Source organism: Drosophila sechellia, chromosome 3L (assembly GCF_004382195.2).
Source record: "Drosophila sechellia strain sech25 chromosome 3L, ASM438219v1, whole genome shotgun sequence".
Lineage (NCBI taxonomy): Eukaryota > Metazoa > Arthropoda > Insecta > Diptera > Drosophilidae > Drosophila > Drosophila sechellia.
This window is the reverse complement of record NC_045951.1, coordinates 12,551,309-12,574,232: the sequence shown is the minus strand read 5'-3', so window position 1 is coordinate 12,574,232 and position 22,924 is coordinate 12,551,309. Positions and strand designations below refer to the sequence as shown.

General features: G+C 39.9%; 4 protein-coding genes across 11 annotated transcripts; 2 read left to right on the top strand and 2 right to left on the bottom strand.

Moving 5' to 3' along the window:
* Positions 1-5,084: 5,084 nt before the first annotated feature.
* LOC116800990 (myosin heavy chain, clone 203) lies at positions 5,085-11,441 on the top strand. Its single transcript, XM_032718034.1, is given in 4 exon segments — positions 5,085-5,099; positions 10,508-11,048; positions 11,051-11,356; positions 11,359-11,441. Coding segments are annotated over 4 exon segments (945 nt in total).
* Positions 11,442-11,918: 477 nt separating this feature from the next.
* LOC6605501 lies at positions 11,919-15,313 on the top strand. Its single transcript, XM_032718662.1, is given in 4 exon segments — positions 11,919-12,026; positions 12,028-12,448; positions 12,508-14,879; positions 14,942-15,313. Coding segments are annotated over 4 exon segments (2,967 nt in total). The 5' UTR covers positions 11,919-11,936; the 3' UTR covers positions 15,026-15,313.
* Positions 15,314-15,603: 290 nt separating this feature from the next.
* LOC6605500 (equilibrative nucleoside transporter 4) lies at positions 15,604-19,544 on the bottom strand. 2 transcript variants are annotated; one of them, XM_002030297.2, is made up of 4 exons: positions 18,837-19,544; positions 18,097-18,658; positions 17,684-17,929; positions 15,604-17,625 (listed from the first exon to the last, which is right to left on the bottom strand). In XM_002030297.2, exons 1-4 carry the CDS (start codon positions 19,049-19,051, stop codon positions 16,642-16,644), a joined length of 2,007 nt encoding a protein of 668 aa, XP_002030333.1. In that variant the 5' UTR covers positions 19,052-19,544; the 3' UTR covers positions 15,604-16,641. The 2 variants fall into 2 exon arrangements, with proteins under 2 accessions (XP_002030333.1, XP_032574555.1); XM_032718664.1 differs by having other exon boundaries at positions 17,684-17,926.
* A 369-nt stretch (positions 19,545-19,913) lies between these two features.
* Positions 19,914-22,900, bottom strand: LOC6605499 (WW domain-binding protein 2). Of its 7 annotated transcripts, none has more exons than XM_032718666.1 (6): positions 22,758-22,899; positions 22,293-22,592; positions 21,940-22,178; positions 21,374-21,787; positions 20,381-20,481; positions 19,914-20,317 (listed from the first exon to the last, which is right to left on the bottom strand). In XM_032718666.1, exons 1-6 carry the CDS (start codon positions 22,811-22,813, stop codon positions 20,273-20,275), a joined length of 1,155 nt encoding a protein of 384 aa, XP_032574557.1. In that variant the 5' UTR covers positions 22,814-22,899; the 3' UTR covers positions 19,914-20,272. The 7 variants fall into 7 exon arrangements, with proteins under 7 accessions (XP_032574557.1, XP_032574558.1, XP_032574561.1 ...); XM_032718667.1 differs by having other exon boundaries at positions 21,374-21,709; XM_032718669.1 differs by lacking the exon at positions 19,914-20,317 and adding an exon at positions 20,820-20,865 and having other exon boundaries at positions 20,391-20,481.
* Between the last annotated feature and the right edge of the window lie 24 nt (positions 22,901-22,924).

Here is a 22,924-nt window from a genome sequence, read left to right as displayed (position 1 = left end):
TTAAGTTTGCAGGTTTAAAAAAATAGCCGGAAGTTCAATTATTATATACGATTTATAAAATATAAATATTAGTTATAAAAGGATTATGAAGAACTCCAATAGGTAAAGATTACTTTCCATCCATAAGTGAATCGAAATATACAAAATCAAAGTGTCCCAAATAATTGTATATTTATTTGCAATTATATTCTCATCAAAATTGAGAGACAGGCAGGGCTTAGAAAATACCATGCTCGTGCACCGTCTAGCCTAAAATAATAACATTTAATTAACAAATATTAAAAAAGAAAACAGCAATGCAGCGGGGAAAAAGTAAATTAATTGAAGCTTGTCAAAGCTGAAAAGCAAGGCGCAGATGAAATTCCCAACTCATTAAAAGGCAATTTCTCTCCATTATACGGAGGGCAGGACGCACAGGACTCGCAGGACGACATGATAGCATGTTAGGAGCACCAAAGACATCAAGAAGCGAGTATCGAAACAAAACGCAACGAAACGAAAGCAAAAGACAAACACTCATGAGTGGGGTTTCCCTTTGGTCTGCTGTTTTTGCTTTTGGACCAAAAAAAAATCAATAGCGGGCCAATTTTTATTTATAGTCCTTTTTTTAGGTTCGGCCAAGGGGCAGCAGGCATTTGCCATTTGCCTCCGCCTCCGGTTGGGTTTTCATTTGACTTGGCTTGCAGTTCAAAGGTTCTGCGATTCCTGCTCCTGATTCCGTTTCGAGGTCAGCGCCACCACCGCCTTGTCCTGTCAAGTGCCACTTAGACCCATGTGTGTGTGTACGCCTGCCAAGAGGTCCTTTCAATGGGGTATTTTCTCTATTTTTTTTTTTTTTTTGCAGCACGGTAGCAGGACAAGGAAAATCGAGCATTAAGTCGATAACTGGGCGATTAGTTAAGTTTTTATGTGGGCAGTAGGCTGAAAGTTTTGATGCCAGGACCGCCTCCTGTCAATATTCATTTATTACTTGTCCAAGTTAAGGAACACAAAACAAAATTGGGTAAATACGTGGCCAGCAGACTGTCGGTCAAAAGGAAAAACCCAAGTGGCCAAGGAATTCCGCTACAAAAAATATAAGGCATTCGAGTAGTGCTGAAACGATTTAAATAAGCTAAGGAAAAATGATTGGGAAATCAATCAATCGGCTTTCGCAAACAGCCGCCGCCTTTAAATAAATGTAAGAAAAAAAACATAAAATTTGGCACTAAGCCGAATTTATACGCTTTTACAAATCAAACCAGCATGCAATGAAAAATAAATAAACAAGATGCACGCTGGGCGGTCCACAAACTATTCCACTTGGGTTGTTACACACACATATTTGGTTGGCCAACATGTAATACACTCAATTAGGACAATTCCGTGCACCATATTTATGGCCTCAAATATTTTTATGCCAGCCAAATCGATGGAGAAAAAGCTGACCGCCATAAACTAAAGGGGCACATTCTTGCCACTTCCGCAGGGCCATAAAAATCGAAGCCATATAAATGAGCCCGCAGGGCGGATGTGGCAAAGGAATATATAAAATACATATAACTTAAGTTGGACAAATTCTGACTCCCGCTGCACTCGAGTATCCTCCACTTGGACAAACTGATTAATTGCCACTCGACGAGCGTTGGAAGTGGACGAGGACAACAAGGAGAGCGGATCCTGGTGGGTCCTAATCCTGCAATTCCCACGGTTCAGTTGTTGTCGCTCCTCTTATTTTTTTTTTTTTTGCTGCTCCTTTTCTTCCTCATGCAAATTACAATTTTTTTGTCGGCGGACCGCGGACTTTGGTCGCCTTCTGTTGGCAGCGACAAAAGTTGAAATAAATTTAATTATTTGTTGGACCCGCAATGCGGTAGCGTTTGCCCAGCTCCATGGATTGGCATTCGTTTTGTTGGCCCTTCTCTTCTGTATTTCGTTGATTCTCGGTGGCTGTTTAGACTTGGATAAGCTGAGCTTAAGCAGCAAACGATGATAAATTAAAAAGGAGACATTTATTTAAGAACCTAATCTTTGTGCTAGGAGACAAGTGGCTGATATTATTGGAATACCAGTGATATTTAAAGAGCAATGCATATTGTTTTCTTCAATTTAAAGCTAAGGTCGAAATTGTAATAGTTTATTAGAAAATTAAGTTGTTTGGCACTCAATTAATCGAAGGCATGCAGACACATTTGGGTTAATTGAATTACGAAGACCACTTAAATAGCACTGCAGATTGGGTAATGGCACATTTGATTTTCAATCAGCCTTCGTCCTTCGTCCTTCCAAAACCATTATCCTTGTGCGACGGCGGACCTAATGTGATCCGCATAATGAGCAACTTGAACTGCATTTCCGCCACAAAACTCATCGTTTTGAATGGCCAACTCATTTATTTGGCTTAGCCGAATGCAAATGGCCGTCCTGACAAATGACATGCAATTTGCAAGCCCAACAGAAATGCAATTAAAACAAGCAGTTAGCCGAAGGCAAAGGATATGCGCTCAAAAAAAAAAAAATTAGGATACAAGTGTGGGAGTAGCTTCAAAGGGACTTGAACTCTTTCAGGGTCTGGGCAAAAAGGTGGCCACAAAGCCACGTTAGAAACATGGCCAAAAGGACGGGGTAAAGGGGGATTTCGGGTAGCTGCGACATCACCAACATGTGGCTGCAGTTTTTCCTTCTATTTCCTTCGTTGTTTTTTTTTTAATTTTTTAATTTTTTTTTTTTTGTTTATTCGGCTTGGACAATGGCGTTGCCTGGATTTTCATGTCAGTCCAAAGCTGAGCCGCAAACAAAGCGTTGGCCAGGCGGCCAGCAGACCAAGTGCGATAAATCCTCGGAAACACAACACCCAAATACAGAGTGGGCGGAATGGGCGGGGCCGCATGGAGTTCAGCAAATATATATATACATACTTAAAAACACTTTCATGTAAAAGATTCGTCTGGCACCCATTTCGTGCAGTTTATTCGCCTGCGGTTGAATTGTATTAAAAATCAATTTGCAATGCCTTCGTGGGAATTCAATTTTCTGTGACCGAAAAGGCCTCAGGATCAATTGGATTTTCAGGGCAAAAGTATTAAACTTTGACAGACATGGCAAAAAAAAACCTATTAAAAATGTATTTTTCAACGTGACAAAAGTAATTATGTTTTTAAAATGAAATTCATACGTGCTTATGCTTGTTGTAATTTGGAAATACTATATGATATAAATGAGTAAAGCTTGAATCGATTTGAATAGATTGATTTTAGCTTAGAATTAGTTATCATCGCCTTAAATGTGACCTAGTTTGCTTTTTTGCTTTAAAATTTTCCTGTTATTATTTAAATATAATTGCAAAGTTAGACACAAACTGTCATGGCGGCTAGCCAACTTAATTAGCTAAAATAGAAAATAACTATTTCAAGCTTAATTGCACAACGAAAAAAGGAAAAAGTAGAATGCAAAACAAAGCGATGAAAACTAAAAAAAACTAAAAAATAGAGCTAATGGTAAAAATGTACTTTTTATTGTCACATCAAATGGTCCTCTTTATGTGCAGTGATTTAAATTAATTAGCCAACATATTATCAAATCCATATAAATGAAATGAAATCTGTTGCAGTCACATTAAGGAAATAAACGTATAGACATGTAAATTAATATGTAGATATATATTATCGTTGATGCAAATTGATAGCCATAGGTCACCGATAAAACCGCAAACACAACCGCAAACAAGAGACGAAAGCCCCGGATTCATATACAGAACCCCCAACGCGTCCTGCTCCTGATGACCCCTCTCCACCATCCTGGCCAGCATCGTGTCCATTGTCGACGGATCGGCCGGCACCCACGAACAATGCAAACTGAATTCCAATGACGAGCTATCAATGATGCGTGGCTCAAATTTGCAATTCGTGTTTTGTCGTTCGGACGGAAACAATCACAGAGCCCAATTCCAATCAAAACAGAAAAGGCAAAAACTGTTGTTGACCAGCAACTGCTATTACAGGCAGTTATTTCAAGCAGCAATAATTGTTTGTGTTTTACACAAATTAAAAACGAAGTCCTCTTGAAGTAGACTTTATGATAAAAGTTGGCCATTTTAAAACAATATACTTAATATCAACTTTTTGTTTAATTACACTTCATTAACAAATGGTTCGGCTTAACTTTTGATAGCCGAAATGGTATCCACACCAATTAAAAAGTTTTTGAAAGTATTCCAACATTTTAATTTTAAAACTTTGAGGGAATATTTACAAAATTTCAAATGAATTGGGTTTCCATGTGCCCCCTCAGTTCAAATTTAATTTCGTAGCACTTTAGAAAAAAAAAACAGCACACCAAACAATGCTTGAAAATCAATACATGGTAGACCTAACAGACCGAAAATTCCCATTTGCATAGGTAATATTATATGTATTCTGCTCCGCCCAAAAAAAGGTCGCAAATGGCATACATACATATATAAATAGAATGGCAGAACTCATTAGCAAATATTTGGCCTACTCGCAGCCTCGCCCACCTGAAAAATGGATGGCTGGAAAAAAAAAACACTTAACACCTGGCCGCAGGTGAATGGGAAGGACGACCAGAAGGACGAAGGACGAAAGACAGCAGCCGCAAAAACCCGAAAAGGTCGAAACGAAGTTTGGCAAATCGTTTATAAATCGCTTAGTTGGCAATGCCATTGGCAATGTCCAGGTGACTGCAAAGTTGGCCAGTTGGCCGGAGAACAGCCGCAATGCGAGCTGAACCGAGGGGGAATAAAGGAAAGGGATTCCCAATCCATGGATAGCACCATTTCCGGCTTGTAGCTGCGGCAAAGGATGAATAATTTCCCATATCCGCCGCATGGCGATCCTGTTTCCTGTCGCTTCTCCATCGCGTATATCCTTTGGCGTTCGGGAGACAATGAGACATAGCTCTTGCCCCCCATCTCATCCGAACGCAGTAAACTTTTCACTCACGCATGTGTGTTTGCTTTGCATAGCATGCTTAACCCGCAGCCCTCAAAACCCTTAACCCCTGAAACCCTCGAAACCCCGAAGCTTGCCAGCAAACATTTCAAACGGAACGGCGTGGCTGTAATTGCGACCCATTGTCTATTCCAAATGACTGACTTTGAGGTAAGTCCAATGCAAACACGCCCCTGGACTTTCTCATTGTCCTTGCCCAAATTTGCGAAACTTCTTTCGCGCCTTTCATTCAAATTGAAAGTTGAGAGGAAATTGAATGGGAACAGTTGCTGGTTGTCTTTCAATGCGCTTGTTTCGAACGTGCTTGAAGTCAGATGTGGAGTGTTTCAACTTGTTTGGGTTGCAGGGGAGGCAGCCAACATGTTTGATTAGGTTGTCCAACCAGTATTGTCCTTACAGCACACTATTTTTCATCCTGGCCCTGTTAAACTTTCTCCTTCAGACAAGTCCTGGCCAGGATTTATTTTTACTCATGTTTTCATTCCTCAAAATACAATGTTGCAAAACTTTATATTAAGTTACAATTTATTGAACTTTAATATAATTTTATTTTTACATTCGAATACTTAAACCATAACAATACCAAAGGAAACTTCATTCACAATAATTTTAGGTCTTAGTCTTAACTTAAAGATATTACTTAAAAGCATTTAAATAAAAGTGGCTTAAACTGGTTTAAACTGCTTACGTTTGCGATAGGAATTGAAGATTAGCTTTGCTAATATATTACAAAAATTAAAAGAAAAGCATTATATGTTTTCTCTTAAATACTTTTCAAAAACAAGCTCCCAACTATACAAAAAAATATTAAATTTAAAAAACACCGAGTATCCCTAACCATTTTACCAGCCAAATGATTTCCTGGCCTTCACATCGATCTGGTTTTCTTAACAAACAATTCAGGTTGATTAAATTTTAATAATAAATGCGGCCACCTCTTTAAAACAACATTACAGCCAATGACCCACATTCCGGTGTGTTGCAGTGCTGAAATGGCTTAAGTCTAACAGATTTCGGCTAACAGCCGAAAGTTTTTAGCCGCTTTAAGAAGCGATGAATAACGGCAACACAACTTTTGTTGTCCGAGGACAATGTCTGTGAGGTTTTGGCAACAAAATAATGTAAACAGTGGGCCCAAATGGGTGGGTGGCAAACGCACAGAAGTAGGCTTCATTCTAACACTTAACATGCTCGTTAAATGCCAAGTGGAAAGTTGCTGGTAAAGTCAATGACCAGCCGAGGATTTCCCACACCCGCCCTCTGTTGGCGAATAATAAAATGTGAAAAAATTTAATAACAATAGCAAAAGTTTGTTTTTCTTGTTTTTATTTCTTCTTTTTTTTTGGAGTTAAGTGAGCGCACTTAGTTAGCGCACGAAGGGTTTTCCATGGTGTTGAATGCGAATTCCATTGCACTCTTTGCCAGTGAAAAGCCTCCTCAGAATTTTCCACCCCTCCCACCCCCTCGTTTCGTGACATGTCCCAGGCCGCTGAAAAACAAAAAAGAAATGTGATAAATTTTCGCGTCCGCTGGGGAAAATGTGGAACAGCAAACACACAATCATTTTTGTGCGGCTTTTTATTTGACGCGGTGTGGGAAAATGCAATTACAATGTCCAATTTTATATTATTTACGATTCCCCGGCGTGCACTCATTATTTATTTTCTGTCAATCTGTCCATCAACACATTAACTAAGCGCGTACCCACACCTGCACACTCACCTGCGGGAATTCAGACAAAGGATAACAAAGTCATAGCCAAAAAAAAAAAGAAAAACACAAAGGCCAACGGAATGGTGCGGGATAAAGTTAAATTATATATTTAACCATTGCAATGCAAATTTTCCAACTGAATAATAGAAGGGGAAAGTGGGAATGCCAGGTAGCATGCCGCCCATTTTCTTTTTGGCGCATCGTAAAAGTGCCCAGATCCAAACCGCACTCAAAGAAATTATGCGAAAACAAAACTGCCGTCTTAGGGAAAATACGCAGGAAAAATGGGGGAAAAGTGGGAAATGGCGAAAATGCGAAGGGAAAAAGGCCAAAAGGCAACACGCACGCATGGCATGTGCGAGGGGGTGGGGTTGGGGGTTAAATCATAAAAGAAAGGCGCGATGCCAGCGACGCGAATGGGCAAACAGCCTTAATAAAAATTTCATTTCCTTAATCAAATGCATTATCAAATTACAAAAACAAAGGCAACATCCTTGGAGATCCTGGGCGTGGCGGCATAAAAGGAAATTTCGCTCTGCGGCTCCTGCGCTTGCTGGACTGGGAGAAGTGAGACGAAAAAAGGATACAACTTCCACCTGCCCGATGACAACCGACAACGCATATCCTCGATATCCTTTCCACTGCCATGTGGAAAGCTCAGCCCATTTAAGACGAGCGCCCAAGTGTGGGCCCAGATATACTTGGCTTATGCGTATCAGCAGATTCAGACCAGATAATTCACGGAATTTAAAAAGAGCAAAGCGATTTAACTGAAGCGCCAGATTAAGATTTATTATTTTATTTATATTTATTTTTTAATTTTTATTTATATATAAGCGAAACTAGAAGCTTACTCCTGCTTCTCTCTTAAATAACTTGAGGTTCAAGTGCCGTAGGTTTGATTTGAATTTAGTTCTAGAGCTTTAGCATTTAATCTATAATAATAGAATTTCAGTATCTTGCAAATGCAAATAACTTCTATGTAACTCAGCACTTATTGTTTAAGAACAACAACAAATTTCTCTGCATCTGGTCTGTGCACTTTGGCCAACTTAGGCTTAGATTGTGTGAAATTCTTAGTTGCGGCTGCTCCGGGAACCACCCGTTGTTACCACCACCCACTTAGTAGCCCCGCCGAGGCTTTGAATTTATAAGTGCACTCCCCACAGTTCCGGCAATGTTCTCCTATTTTCTATTTTCCTCACTTTTCCAGGCGATGGAAAACGGCGAGGGGTCGTAGTAGGGGGTGGGGGAAGGGGTTCGAGGCTTGTGCTCGTTCAGCCAACCAATAAACACGACGCTTATTTCGTTATAAGCTAAAAAGTCAATGATTGCATTTGCATTCTGTTAGATTTCTGCATCGAAATTATGCCAACGTCTGGCTCGACGGCCATCACCTCCACCAGCGTCCTCTAATTGCGTACACTGAAACAAAACGAGCTATATATTTGAAATTATTTTGTCAAATAATACATCAAAGTAGGTATCGTTAGGTTTAATACATTATTATTATAAAGTTATATTTATTTATGTAACTAAAATAGTATTTGAATTTATACATTAACATTAAATTGATATTGACAGTGAATTTCATAGATGTTTTATGTATATATTATATATTATTATTATTATTATTGTTCTTTTGGCTTGCTTTCATTAAATATTATATATACTAATTGTATATACCAAGTTAAGACTTCTCTCAAATTAATATTACAAAATTTATTTAAAGAATCTTTCATTTTTCCTTAATGTCCTTTAATCGTATTTTTTATCCAAGTGTTTTTGGCCGTCTGTTTAGCCTGTTGTTGCCGGAAAAAGGGCTGTGGGTTGTGGGTGGTGGGTGGTGCTGTCACTTTCTGGGTGGTGGAGGATGTTCTATGCTGGGTGGGTGGTTGGCTGCAGTTCAGCTCGGCAGCTTGGCAGCCTCGGCAAGTGCAAAGGCCTTTTGCGTGGCAAGGAAATTAGAAATGGAAATTATTATCGTAATTCGTAATGTTGCTGCAACTGCAGTTGTTGTTGTTGTTCTTGTTGTTGCTGTCCGTTGTTATTGCTGTTGTTGTCTGTTGCTGTTGCTGTCATGTAATTACACAGCACCCAAACAACCCGAAGAGCGTTGATTGTCGTTATTAGAAGTAGTTTGCTGCTGCTCTTCTGCTTGGCTCCACTCTTGTTTTTGTTGCCCCAGCGAATCGTGCTTCGTCGTTCTGCCGCCGGATACTAGCCACCCCCGCCAACCCTCTTCAACATCCTCTGACCCCCATTCGAAGGAAATTTATGTGGCGGAAGCACCCCACCCCCCAAAATACTGAATGTGGTGCAAAATTCGACTACCAAGGAGACTAACTTGTCGTTAGAAGTCGGCAAATAGTTGTCCTTAAGGAAAAGTTCTCAAGGGTGAACTGAAGTCGCAATCACTACTTTTTATTTGCAATTCAATTTAAAGACATTGCGAAAATGTTAAGTTGTATCAATATTAAATATCTAATAAACAGTAATAACATAGTTTCTTTAAAACTATAACACTAGAAAAAATACAAGCATTCAATAAAAAAAGTCCTTTCTATTGAATATTTCTAGAATATATTCTTAGATATTTAATAATAATTAAATAAAAGAATGGCTTATTAAACGCAAACTAATAATCGAAGAATTAATAGTATTGGAAGGTAAGAAGGTAAAAAAAACTGAGTCCTGTTTTGGTTCTAGATAGTTCAATACTTTTGAATGATAACTTCCACAGCCTAATCACTTCACTGTAGTTCATTGGCCCCGGATATGGACTATTTAATATTACCATGCAGAAGGGGTTAATAGTCGCCCAGGGACAATGACATTGCGTCGGAGGAGGAACCAAAAGCTGGCAGGACGAGGCCTAAATATATATAGGCAAGGAGTGCGAACTTTAGCCAATCGATAAAAGTAGCTGCATATGCAATCGGGAGGGCCCGAAAACAGGGCCAAGAACTTCCGCTATCTATGTAAAGCAAAGGATTCGAAGAGTGAGTGGAAGAGGAAGTGGCGGGGCCATTGAGGGGCTGGGTATCCTGGTGCAGCAAAGTTTGCCTATCGCGTCCGCTTCGCCGTGAAACGAAAGTGTTGTCTACGATTTCCAGCACTAGCTTAAGAACCTTAAAAACGAAACGGGAAAGAGAAATAAAATAAATTTAATTGCCTATCTTGTTGTTGTTGTTGAACCTGCTTGTCCTCTCGACTTAACCTGTTTTCCTGCCATTTTCTACCGCCAGCGAAATGGAAAATGATTTTACAACGGCCAACTGCCGAAAAGAACATGGAAAAGAATAAATTAATTCGTATTTGGCCGAAGCAATCGCCCCCGTTTTCCCAGACTTTATCTCTTGGTTTTCATTTCCAAGCGGATGCCGTCTAATTGATTCAATTTGTATTCATTATACATGTTTCCCACGATCTGAATTCGTAATTAATGAAAATCCCAAATTCTGATAAAAAATCATTTACATTTATATGACAAAATTGGAAAGTGGAAAAGCCGTGGGATTGCAGGGCAAAAAAAAATAATACTCAATCAATTCTGCGGTTTTGAAGCGATAGCTTATCTAACTTTGCAATATTTAATCAAACTCGTGATTAGATTATTGTAAGGCAATGAACACCACCAGGAGATATTATATTATTATAGCAAAAACTTAAATTTACCTTTCAGTTCGCTTTTTCCCACCAACCAATGCAGTCTGCATATTTTCTATCCCTATGAATTCAAGAAGTAAAAGCGCCATATTGCATCTAATGACACAGAATCATCTTCGAAGGTATATATAGTATTTCTATTTAAAGAACATAATCTCTAGCATTTATCTTTTAAGACGAGTAATTGTGACTGCAACGATTTCGATGATAAAATTAACTTACGAATGGTACATGAAAATAAGCTAATAGAGATGGAATTTATATTGGCAATTGCCTACGAAAAGTTGGCCATATTCAACGATAAAATTAAGGACAAAAACGAGATAATTGAGGCCTTAAAAATGTCTAACAACGTTTATAAATCAGATTATAAGGATAGATTGGATGCTCAGGCAAGCATAATTAAAAAAATAGAGGAGGAATTGTCAACCTTAGGAAAAGAAAAGTTAAACTCTAGCCAAGATCTTGAAACAAACAGCAATAAATCAAAGCTAAGATCAACAATTTTTTTTCTTAAAGAAAGCGAAAAGAAAAAAAAGTTACTTATTTCTTCCCTCGAAGCTCAGATTAATGAGAAGACTAAAACAGAAAGAGACAACTCACAACTTATTAAGTCCTTAAAGTCTCAGACAGGCGACAATGATGAAAAGCTAAAGGACAAACAAGATCTTAAAGCAACACTCTAAGCTCGTTTGAAAGAAAGCGATAGGAAAAATATTGAAACGAACATATAATCCAATCTCTAAGCGTTCAAATTTGTGGGATAATTTCTGAAGAGAAAGAATATAAATCTCTTATAGCATCCCTCAAAAATCAGATAGGCCAAAAAAGCGAAACACTGGAAAAAAATAAAGGGGTAATATTTTCACTTAAGGCTCAAATAAAGGATAAAGATAAAATAAATAGTGAAGACCTAAAAGTAATAGCAAATCATAAGGCGGAGATTAAAGAAAAAGATCACCAAATCTTTTATTTGGAACTGGGTCTAAACCAGTTGCTACCTTATGGTTAAACTGAACTGAAACTGCTAATCAGGAAAGACTGAAAGAAACCCATAATATTATATCATCAGAGGGCCAAAACGAACAATAAATTTCCAACGCTTTGTGAACAAATTTATTTAATAAAACATATGTATTAATTATACTAAACTTTTATATCGCAAAGAAGAATATTGTACATTACAGCTTTATGTCAGCAAGGGGACGCCATCATGCGGGAATTTTAAGAACGACGATGCTGCCACCCTCGTGAAAAAAGGTCCTTTAAACCGCTATTCCCAAATACGGAAAAACATTTCCCCATTGTTCAACTTAGTATAAAAAATTCAAAGGTCGTTCATTTTTTCGGGAAGTCCCCTTATTTATATTGCTAATCTTTTTTTCGCAAATACTTCATCAAAAATGGTTTTCTTTAGATTAGATAATGGTAATAGTAACAAAAAAAATATATGAGCTGCATTATCAAAGGGTATACAAAAGACATGGTGTTCCAGAGAATTTGCTTTTTATTACATTTGACAGCTTATCATTCAAGATAACCGAATACACAAAATAAACCTTTTTTCGTTTGCGGTTAGTCAGTGAGCATTAGCTGTTCGATAGGATGGATAACGCCGAACTTGAAACGATGAAGGAATATTTAGGTTTAGAAGAAAAGACAACGATTTTTAGCTTGAACCCTTACTGTTTATATAAAAATATTTCGCCAAATTCACAAAAACTGCGCATTCAAACAAACCAATGATATATTTTTAAAGTACAGTGATCTTATAAATTTTGCTATTTGCTGTGATCATCTCAACAAGGAGTTCAAAAAATGGAGTCTTTCTCTTTATAAGGAGCTGTGTATTGAAAACACATTCCTCAATACGTCTATATGCATAGAGATTAATTTCTCAAACCTTCATTCGCACATGTATGGATTGTCGAACAATGAAAAGAAAATGTTCTGGATAAATTTCAAACATCACATTATGGAAAACAAACAAGTGGAGTCATTAAAGGTAATTTACGAACCAACACGTTACTGGGGTGATTACTTAGAAAGATTTGAGGACCTCATAAAATCGTTTCATGGCAAGCCAAAACTGAGGGAGCTCTCTATGAACATAAACGGTACTTAATTTTTTTAATTTAATTTTTTCTTTAAGTAATCAATAAATCAATTCTTTTAGGATTCAGACTTGAGATCGTGCCGCAGATCACTCAGCTAGAGAAACTAGAGCTGAATGTTCGATTGGATTCCAGAATCCTGGTCGAGCTGTGTAAACTGAATCCAAACCTACGAAGACTCACGCTAAGAAATTCCGAAATATTTGGCAGGTTATCCGGTATAGTACCTCATTGCAATCAACTGGAATATCTGAGCTTTGTGATGAAAGAGGTAGATGCATCCGAGTACGCAGCCCTGGCCAATCTGCCGCAACTCAAGGCATTAATTCTGTGTGGCGAGCATCTCGAGGGATCGCTGGTGAAGCTCTTTAGTCGTTTCCAGGAACACCAGCAGATCCAGAGCATATGCATCCCAGAAACATATGTCAGCAACGCAGAGGCCATCGCCTTGGCATCCATTGGCTCAGTGGTTTCAATCAGGTGCTGTTTGCGGGATAAATCGTTCTATTCGGACTTGCCCTTAAGCGGAAAGCTTACTAATATCTACATTCTGGGTCACCCCATGCAATATAATCCAGACAATCCGTATTACAATGAGAAGGAGGAGGATTTCCTCAAAGTGACTTATAGGGCACATAGACCGTTAGCCGTCACTCGTGCGTATTATCAGTATTGGCAGACCAAAGATCCAAATCTATTGCAATTGGCCTTCGACGAAGATTATCTGCATGCACATCGTCTCCATTGCATAGGCCGGTATGATGCCAATGTTTTACCAGCTACAATGCCAAATTCATCAGAACAATTCTCGGTCTCTATCGCCGGGATTGTGCTCAATAAAAAGGTATCGATTTCCGATGCAGAACTTGCCGTCCTCGCTTCCATACCCACGCTTACCACCATTCGATGTTCATTTGTTCAAATAGAGCAGATAATCGCGGTTAAACTGCAGCAACTTGATGCGATTACAGATACCGCAAACCGAGTGGATAAAATTAAAACCGAATTTTGCCATATTCGTTTCGTCCATAGCCACGAATCTGTGACCCTCGTACTGGAAGTGTTTGTACAAAGCATCCTGAGTTATGGGAGTATCCTTGCCCCTCTTGCCAATTTAAGAAATTTGAAACGGTTGGAGATAAGGGGAAAAATTATGAGCGGCTCATTGGTGGAGCTCTTTAGGGCGTTGGGCGCCTTGGAGAAACACACACTGCAAGAATTAGAAACTGCATTCCTTGACCCAGAGGAACTCGAAGAGGTGGTAAAGATCAAGAGCTTGAGGATACTCAAAAGTGGTTTCTTTTGCTCAAGATATATAAGTGAACTAGCCAACTTAGAGCAACTTGAGGAGCTTACACTTACCGTTCATCCGCAGGGATCTCTGATAGAGTTGTTCGGTGTCCTGGCATCCAAGCAGCCTCAAGTACTCAAAAGACTCGTCATTCAGAATACGAAACTTACTAACCAAGAAGTTGGCCACCTCGCTGGCATAAGATCCTTGGAAAGCCTTCAGCTCGGTCTGCCCGAAGTAAAATATTGGGAACAGCCACCGAAAGATACAAAAAATCAGGCAGTCGTGAATTATTGTCAAAAGTGTCGGCTGGTCCCGGGTTCATTCGCATATGAGAACCAAACTCATCAAACTGACATTCGTGCATTGATAACTGCGGATGATGAAGAGCCCTTGGACGCTCAGCTTAATTTTTTAACGCAATTGTACGGCACCTTGACTCCCACGCACTTGGTACTCTTGGCCAATTTACCAAATTTAGAGGAATTAAAAATTTACCTTAATTACAATACACAAGATGCGGCGAACCTATTGAACACAATAGCCTTGCAGTACCCTCAAAAGTTAAGAACACTTGCATTTGCATCTCAGGACCTTAGGTTGGTGTCGCTGTTCAAGGATTTGCAATCCTACGAATGCATTGTTAGCCACATGAAAGATATCGAATATATATCTCAGCTAAGAAATCTGACAGACTTGCAGATCGACAATCCTCTTGGTATATCCCTGTGTCAGCTTCTTAAGGAACTGAAAGTTTTAGAGAATCTTCAGTCCTTAATTCTGGATAATTCGAATCTGGAATTTTTAGAGCTGGTTGAAGTAACAAAACTTAGTTGGCTGAAACGATTACGACTCGGTCTGGCCAAGAAACAGTTCATCTTTATGCTAATTCGATTGGAAGATCTCGAAGTCTTGGAAATTACATCGACCCATTACGCAGCGGAAAATGAAAGCAACTTCCTTTATTTATTTCTAATAAAGTGCAAAAATATTAAATCAATATCTCTTTATCGGTTCTACGATTTTCTCAGAAAGGATTATGTCAATGGAACACTTAATCATATTAAGCTGTTTCGGAATCCCTACGAGCACCCGCCTTTCAAATTGCGTGGAGTTTGGTCTGACTTCAAAAGATTCAATCATGTATGATTTTGGTTGCCGTATTTGCAAATATATCTTGATTTTATTTTTAACTTTTTTTTTAGTTGAACTGTTATAATAATGAGTTTATGGAACTGAGGCGGCAGGATGGTAGCTATCAAAGTAGTGATGAATCTGATGAAGACTAATTAAAACGCAATTTATTAATTGATATAACTCCTTATATAACCTGAAGATATGTTGTTAGCTATAAAATTATATATAATATTTATTTCTAATATATTTAATATATTTATTTCATGTATATAAACATAAACCTATGGATAAACCTTATTATTCAGAGCATTTGTGTAACAGCTTTATGTATCTTACATCAAATTTACAAAATAAAAATGGCATTAGCATCACTCTACCGGAAATTTCGTTTATAGCGGAAACCATAAAAAATATCCCAGGGTGACGCCAAATATGTCCTATAAAAGGGATGTTTTTTTAAGTGTTTCGCAGTATGGAAAAACTTACTATTGATAAAAATTTCCCAAATGTTAATTTTTATGGCGCCAAATGCTGTGTCCTTTGAAAATCTACAACACATTTTACATTCTGTAAAACATTTCAAAATAATCATTTGCTTCACATTTCTTTTTTACGTCAATTCAATAAATACGGTTTCTCGCAACGCATTATGCTCATCTAAACAAATTTAAATTTTGGTACGAACAGATTTCTAGGACAACCGCTATTAAGGAATAAAACAAATAGTAAATCTTTTTAAATATTTCTATGTTAACATTTATTTAATGTTTCTTTTTTATATTTTCTTTTCTAAATGGTACACAGAGGTTTTCATTACCTTCCTACCAATTTAGCCAAATTAATAAAAGTGAGAGCAACAAATTATGTTTAGACCAGCTTTTGCACTTGATGGCTTATAATGCTTACAACACTTATCGTATCCGACATTCATTTAACTCACATACTTACACATATTACAATGAAATCAAAATATTATTTATTACCCACCCACTGATGTGGGTTTCATTGTGTAAATTTATTATGATTTCCTGCATATGCAAAAATCAATTCTCACACTTACAAAAATAAACAGGCATTTTTCAATTATTCGCCAGCACATCCATTCACACTAAGCAAATGATCTGAGTCAACAGGTTTGCAATTTGAAATCCATAGCACTTGCTTTGAGTATATTCTCGGAGATTAATATTTGGATTCTAGACTTTAGGCTCTAGAACAGCTGAAATCAAACCGAAATCACAAAGTACCCTATACAGTTAATAGTTATAGATATATAGTAATTAGTACAGTGGAGTAGTATTGCCTATAGTTAGAATTTGCGCTTGCTATCAATTGGAATCATTGTTCACATGTTTTTTTCTTGAGCATTGTGTATATATACTCGGAAAATCTGACATTTTACGTATTTAATTAGCCACATCAAAGCGCTAGAATGTGATAGCTAGCGCTATCATTAAATGTGCATTACTTTATTTAAATTAAACGGTTTTGTTAAGACTTTCATTTGGTTCTAGCCAAAAACCTATTGACTAATGAAAATTATTGTTCGCGGGCATGAAAAGACGAACAGTGAAGTTAATAAGTGTGGATGCAATCAATTTCCTGCTTTCTAGCAACCATTTTTCAAACTCTAAATATCTGACACTTTTTGGAGCATTCAATTTAGATTTTAGGATTTGCATTTGAGGTCAACGGAATCTTGTTTATGTAGATATGGCTGTGTAGAATGTGTCGCATGGAGTCTTTCCAAGTCTTATTCAAATATCGCTTAGATATTTTCGAGCAGTGCGTCCGGCGTCTGAGGATCTGTGGTCATCTCGTCGCTGATATCGCCCACCGAACTGCTGACCGTGGACAGGATCGATGATATGGTGGCGTTGATCACCTCGGCACTTCCGCTGGCCACCGTGCTGGCGAGCGCCAGAGCTGTGGTGGTGATAACGGTGGCCAGTGCCGGACTGGCGGTGCTGGTGGTGGAGCTAGAGCTACTAAGCGTAGCCAGCGTGGTGTTGAGCAGCAGTGGCCCCAGCGTTGTGGCCCCCGTGGTTGGTGGACTCATTGTGCTGGTGCTAGTCAAGGGCAGAGGATGTGGTAGATGGCCATGTCCATGCCCGTGACCATGGAACTGTTCCAGCATCGAGGCGGGCACGTAGGGATATGTGGGACATGGATTCACCAGCTGCGGTCCCAGCATACTCTCGAAAACGTATCCAATCAGAGAGCCCACCGTTAGACCAACATTATACGACAAGGTCATTATATTGCCAGTGACCTCCTTGAGTGTTCCCGGCACCTTTGCCGGTGCCAACATCATGGGCAGGCTGCCCGCCAATCCATTCGTGATGCCCAGGGCGATGGTGAAGACAAAGGGCGCCGTCTCGCCGGAGATCACGGGACGCTGGCGTGGAGCACAGCAGAGGAGTAGGAGCGGCACCAGCACAATCCTTAGTCCCGACAGCAGGATCAGTTGGCGGCGCGACCAGGGATAGGGACTGGCGGCCAGGATCTTGCCAACCACGTCCGACGTATTAAAGCAGAACATCAACAGGACGGGCATCCAGGAGCGAAGGGCACATGACTGCACCTCAACCTCGATACCCGGATACAGCGAGAGGGTCACACAATAAGCCAAGGCGATGCACACCATGTGCGGGTAGATCACCTGGGCCACTCGCCATCGGGTCACGAATCCCTCGCGGATGTCACCCAACTTGCTGGGCCGACAACGACGTGGTGTGATAACGTGTTCCACCTAGAATATTGGGTTTAGTCAATTGACATTCTTGACATTCGTAACATTAAGATTGCACCTTGAAGGCCACCGTCGTGGGCGTTGTAGGCTCCTGAGCTGGGGGCGTGGCCGGAAGTTCGGGCAGCTGTCCAAGGGCTTCAATGCTACTCTCGCCGGCTGTCGGATTGGATAGCTCGTAGACGGGATTGCTAAAACTAAGGGTATTTCCACTGCCTGGAGGTCCGACCGATGTGGTCGTGGTGTGGGTTCCGTCCATCGATAGCACCCCATATCGAGTACTACTTGGAACTCCATCAATCTCCTGCTGAATTGCACAAAGAAATGCGTATTTTAATTTTCAAAATTGTATTAAATTATGTTTTTTTTTGCCAAAGTGCACCCTCCATCGATTACCCACGTAACAATTCACTTGTTCCCGAAAGGCGAACTGTTATCCTTAAGGAAAATTCACGTTTTGATTAGCACACTCACCTCATCCGGCCGCAAAACGATCTTGGAGCAGGCCTCCACATGGAACCGCACAAACGGCGAGTTAATGGTGGCCACATGCAACAGGTAGCTGAAGAGTATGTAGAGCGTTGAGGTCAGAAAGAAGATCACCGTGGACACGCGATCGTTGTTAATCAGTAATTTGGTAACGACCCGATTGGAAGACACCAGGAAACCGGCGATACTCTCGCCGGCCATCACCGCCTGGGTATACTGCTTGGGCAGCATGGAGGCGAATCCATAGAAGCTCGACTGCTGCACAGTACATCCGATGGCGGTCAGGGCAACAGCTGACATATTCACCAGATAAGCGGTATTGGTGGCGAACATATGCCAGGCCACCTCGCACACCGCGACGAAGATCAGCGTGGTGAAGGATATCATGTAGCCGAAGAGCACTCGCGATTGGAACGGCGCCACCGATAGCACAATGTTGTTCATCAGTACGGTGCCGAAGGCCACGAAGATGTACGTCATCGACATGTCCAGGGCCACCGGGCGACCCGGGAATCGTGCCTGCCAGTAGTCCGCCGCAATAATGAAACTGCAAGGCAGTAAGATGATTAAATAATATTTAAGATAGCTAAAAACTATAATGCATTAAAAAAAAAAAAAATAATAATGTATTTTAGGAAGATGGATTTTAAAACTATAAAGAATGTTCAAGAAACGCACACAAAATGTGTCATTAATTAATAATAATAACAATATGTACTGCTCACCTATTGTAGGGCAAAACAAAACCAATGCCCGCTGCCAGTAGAGCCAGGTAGACGGAGTGCCTCTGATCCTTGGGGGCACGGTTATCGAACTCCGGGCTGTCCATGCTGCCTAGACGCCTTAGGCCGGATCCGGTTGTGGAATGACTGCTCCTCGAACGCCCGGAACCACGTCCGTCCAGCGGCTCATAGGTGGTTTCCTGGCCACCAACATCCATGATGTCGTACTCTTGTTTACGCGACGATTTCCGGTGGCAAATCCTATTTAATTACTGCCTGTGGTTCTTGCACCTTGGCATTATTTTCCACTTTGGCCACCTAGTGGGCGTGAGTTCTGGTCTGATGTTTTGCCTGTCGTACTTACATATAGGGTGCAAGTTCGTCGTTATACACAAATCGATAAACAAAAAAAAAACAGACACAAGTGGCTGAGCAATTAGCCACTTGGTATTTTTATAGCACCAACTATCATCTGATTTGGCGGTTACGCCCTTTAATTGAACTGAATTCAATAGCACATTCACTATTTACAGGATATATTTAAACCGCTTTTCAAGAGACATCTGCTCGCCATTCCTTGCCTGTCAAAGTCCTGGCACCAATTTCTCACCACGCCCGCCACTGCGCATGTGGCGTATGATTGATTTTCTACAACTGACCAAATCAGCCTGTTGTTGTTTAGTCGGCTAACTGGAATTGAAGTCTACTTTTGAATGAACGCCTTCTTCTTTTGTGCCAGCATGACCGCATTCGAGGTGGCTATAAATCCAAATAGGATAATTTATAGCGAAATAGATTTTTACATCACAAGAATTTTCAATTTCAATTTCAATATCATCAGCATCCTTGAAAAATGCAGCAATTTATATTTTTTAAAAACAGTTTATTTATTTTAAATTTTAAAATAAGATTTAAATTTTATACGTATATTTTTGAATATACATAGCAGAGCAAACCAATAGACGTGGATACTTATATACCCAATAAGGTTACGAAAAAATCATTGATTTAAAAATAATTCTGTCTGATCCCTGATCAATAATCCAATGAACCCCCTTAATGCCAGATACTGCAGTTTAATAACTTTTATATAATAAATTGTTTATATATTATAACGAATAAAATAGTACTGTTCTTCTCATATAACAACAAGTTGGTTAATGTTATGTTCACATATAAAATAATACAATTTATCAAGCCGAAAGAGCAAAATTCTAATTTTGTGACCAGATATCAAAGCATATGAAGAATATGCTGCTTATGAAAGAATTTAATGAGCAACAATTCCAAGCAATTATTCCAACCAAGCACATTTTAAATGCCCGAAAACAACAATAATTTCGTATAGATTAGTTTCATATCGAGTTTCCTCAACGGAATGAACAGTAATTACAGTTATTTAGCATTTCTTCGTAAGGGAATATAGTAAGCAGCTTCTTTTAGTGATTTTTTTTCGATGCATCATCATAGCTGGGTGGCAAGTTCTATTGATAGGACAGAAAAAAAAAGATTAGTCATTTTTCAATACAATGTTCCACATCACATACATTATAAGAAGGTGGTAAATCATTGTTGCCTGATCCACTGGGCCCGCCTTGGTTGTAGGGTGTGTTGTAAGCACTTGCTGCAGCTTCTGCTTCTTTGGAATCTGTTAAAATAGAAAACAATCCACTTTGGTAATAAATATTCTTAAGCTCCATATACACAGCATAAAATTTACACCATTGCGATTCACCTCTTACAATTTATGTTTACGGTATCAGAGCTGGAACCAGCACAACACACATGGGCATTTGAATTGGATAGAAATAATGATGGGTGCTGCCGAATCTGGCTACTATTGGTTTGCATTTTGTGGGTAATAAAGAAAAAATTAAAGAAGAAACCATTAAAAGTCACTAAACGAAATGGGGTAGACTAAACTACTTGAAGACTCGGCTTTTGTTAGTAATTTGCTTTGGGTAACATTGAAACAATAAATCTTACTTGTCGGGATGGCTATTTGAGGTACAGTAGTTTGCTTTTAATTACACTGTAAAATAGGTCAAAAGATAAATGCTTTCTTTTAGATTCGGAAAATAATTTTGTTTTGATTAGTAATAGGTTAATAGTTATTTGGATATTAGGTGAGAAACCTGATAAGGGAATTCAGAAATGGAAATAAACAAATATAAACACTACCAAAAATGGAATATTACACCGTAAAATGAATTATGCTAACAAATCATTTATTATTTGGACAAATTTAATAATTTTGTAAGTCGGAAAAATAAACAGAACGAATGCTTCTGAATGGTTTTTGGATGCCTCTTGAATACTTTGAGCGTCCGAAAACAAAAGGTGCTTCATGATACTTCAATTAAATTCTTGATAACATTTAAGATCTTTAGATGTTTCGACTATTCTAAAGATGTTCATAAATTTCTTGTCCTTTTGCTTATATTTTTTTATCTTTTGCTAGAATAAAACCAATTTAGAAATGTGCATTGTGGGAGGGAAATGTTAAAGAAGTGATAGACGGGTTGATGAGTTCTACTCACTTCCAGGGGGCAAGCTGAAGCCCATAAAGCTGGCACCAGATGCGGCGGCTCCTCCAGCTGCTCCTGCTGCTTGTTGTCCGGGTGGCGGTGGTCCACCTGGATAGCCATTTTGATTTCCATTCGGTTGCTGAAATCCGGGGGTGTTAAATCCGCCAGGAACATTGCCGTATCCACCATATGGCTGTGGACCATTGTACGTCTGAGCCGGAGCGGCGTACGGCGGTTGAGGTGGACAATTCGGCGCACATGAAGCGTACGGCGGAGGTTGGACATATCCACCGGCCCATCCCTGTGGCCCATAGCCCGGCTGCTGGTGTTGCTGCTGCGGCGGCGGCGCTGAAAAACCATACCAATTGGGTTCATTCGACGACGGAGCCTGCGGCTGTTGCGGTGCTGGTTGGTGAGCAGGTGGTGCTAAGACGAAAAAGAGAGGAGTGCCCCATTGGGATAAACGAAGCGAGTGCGTAGCGTGAATTTCGTGGAGAAGCCGGGTTGCCAATTCGCGTAGCGGTGCCAGAACAAAAGCCGAGTATTGATTGGGTAAATTGTACGTGCGTTTAACTTACCGATGCCCGGATACGGCGGCGGATTGTCGCTCATAAAGACCGTATTCGGAGCAGGGCCGCTGAAGGCGTCATGATGTGGCAGCCAGCCATAGTATCCAGGTGGTGGCTGATATGCCGGCGGTGGTGCCTCATTCCAGGATCCAGCCGGCTGATAGGGTGGCGGATCATCACCAGCCAGACCACCGCGGTGGTAGTTGTTCATCGCCGTTTTGGCGGAGCGCAGTAGAGCTTGACCATATCTATAAGAAATTGACTTGTTAATCAGAAGATGCTATATTCTCTCGAGTCTATTCTGTAGTTAGACTGGCGAGATCCGTCTAATTAGTTTTAATTTGGGTCTACAATGCACTTACTCAATTGCGCCGCCTGCCTTGAAATGGAGCTTGAACTTGACCTCGCCCACATAGTTTCCATTTGGCTGAGCGCGCACCTTTCCCTTGATGTAGTTGGCCCCAAAAACCGGCTGTTCGATTTCCACATCCGAAAGAGCAACAAACGGGGCACTGAACGACTGCATCGAATCCGAGGACTTCTTGCTATTGAAGATCATTCGGTGGGAGGTGAGATAAATCCTGCCACCTTTGGAGCCCTTGAAGATGGGATTGTCCTGACCGGAGAACTCCATGGAGACACTGTCGCTGTGGAGCAGTATGCTGAAAGTGTAAAAACAGTTAATTTGTGTGCCATATTTATATCTGGTCGCTGGAACATAGGCTAATTTCCTTTCAAATCGCCAGCCACACGTCAGTGTTTACATTTATGACGTCAGGATGTTCAGCATTTGCAGTGTTAATTAAAGGACTTTTCCGGTAACTTACTACTCTCCAGCATGGATGAGCACGCCGTTGTTGGCGTGAGCCGTATTAACCGACATGTCTCTTTAATTTTCCACAAAAATTTGCACAAATTTCACACAACTACGTTTTGTTTTTCTAGAAAACTGACGACAGCTGATGATTCATAGTGAAAAGTGTGGCAGCGCCGA

Coding starts and splice junctions, on each gene's coding strand:
- LOC6605500 (XM_002030297.2), bottom strand. CDS start 19,051: ATGGATGTTGGTGGCCAGGAAACCACCTATGAGCCGCTGGACGGACGT. Junction 17,930..18,096: donor TCGTTTTGCGGCCGGATGAG/GTGAGTGTGCTA, acceptor TGTGCAATTCAG/CAGGAGATTGATGGAGTTCC. Junction 17,626..17,683: donor CCACGACGGTGGCCTTCAAG/GTGCAATCTTAA, acceptor CCAATATTCTAG/GTGGAACACGTTATCACACC.
- LOC6605499 (XM_032718666.1), bottom strand. CDS start 22,813: ATGTCGGTTAATACGGCTCACGCCAACAACGGCGTGCTCATCCATGCT. Junction 22,179..22,292: donor AAGGCAGGCGGCGCAATTGA/GTAAGTGCATTG, acceptor AATTTCTTATAG/ATATGGTCAAGCTCTACTGC. Junction 21,788..21,939: donor GCCGCCGTATCCGGGCATCG/GTAAGTTAAACG, acceptor TTTTCGTCTTAG/CACCACCTGCTCACCAACCA.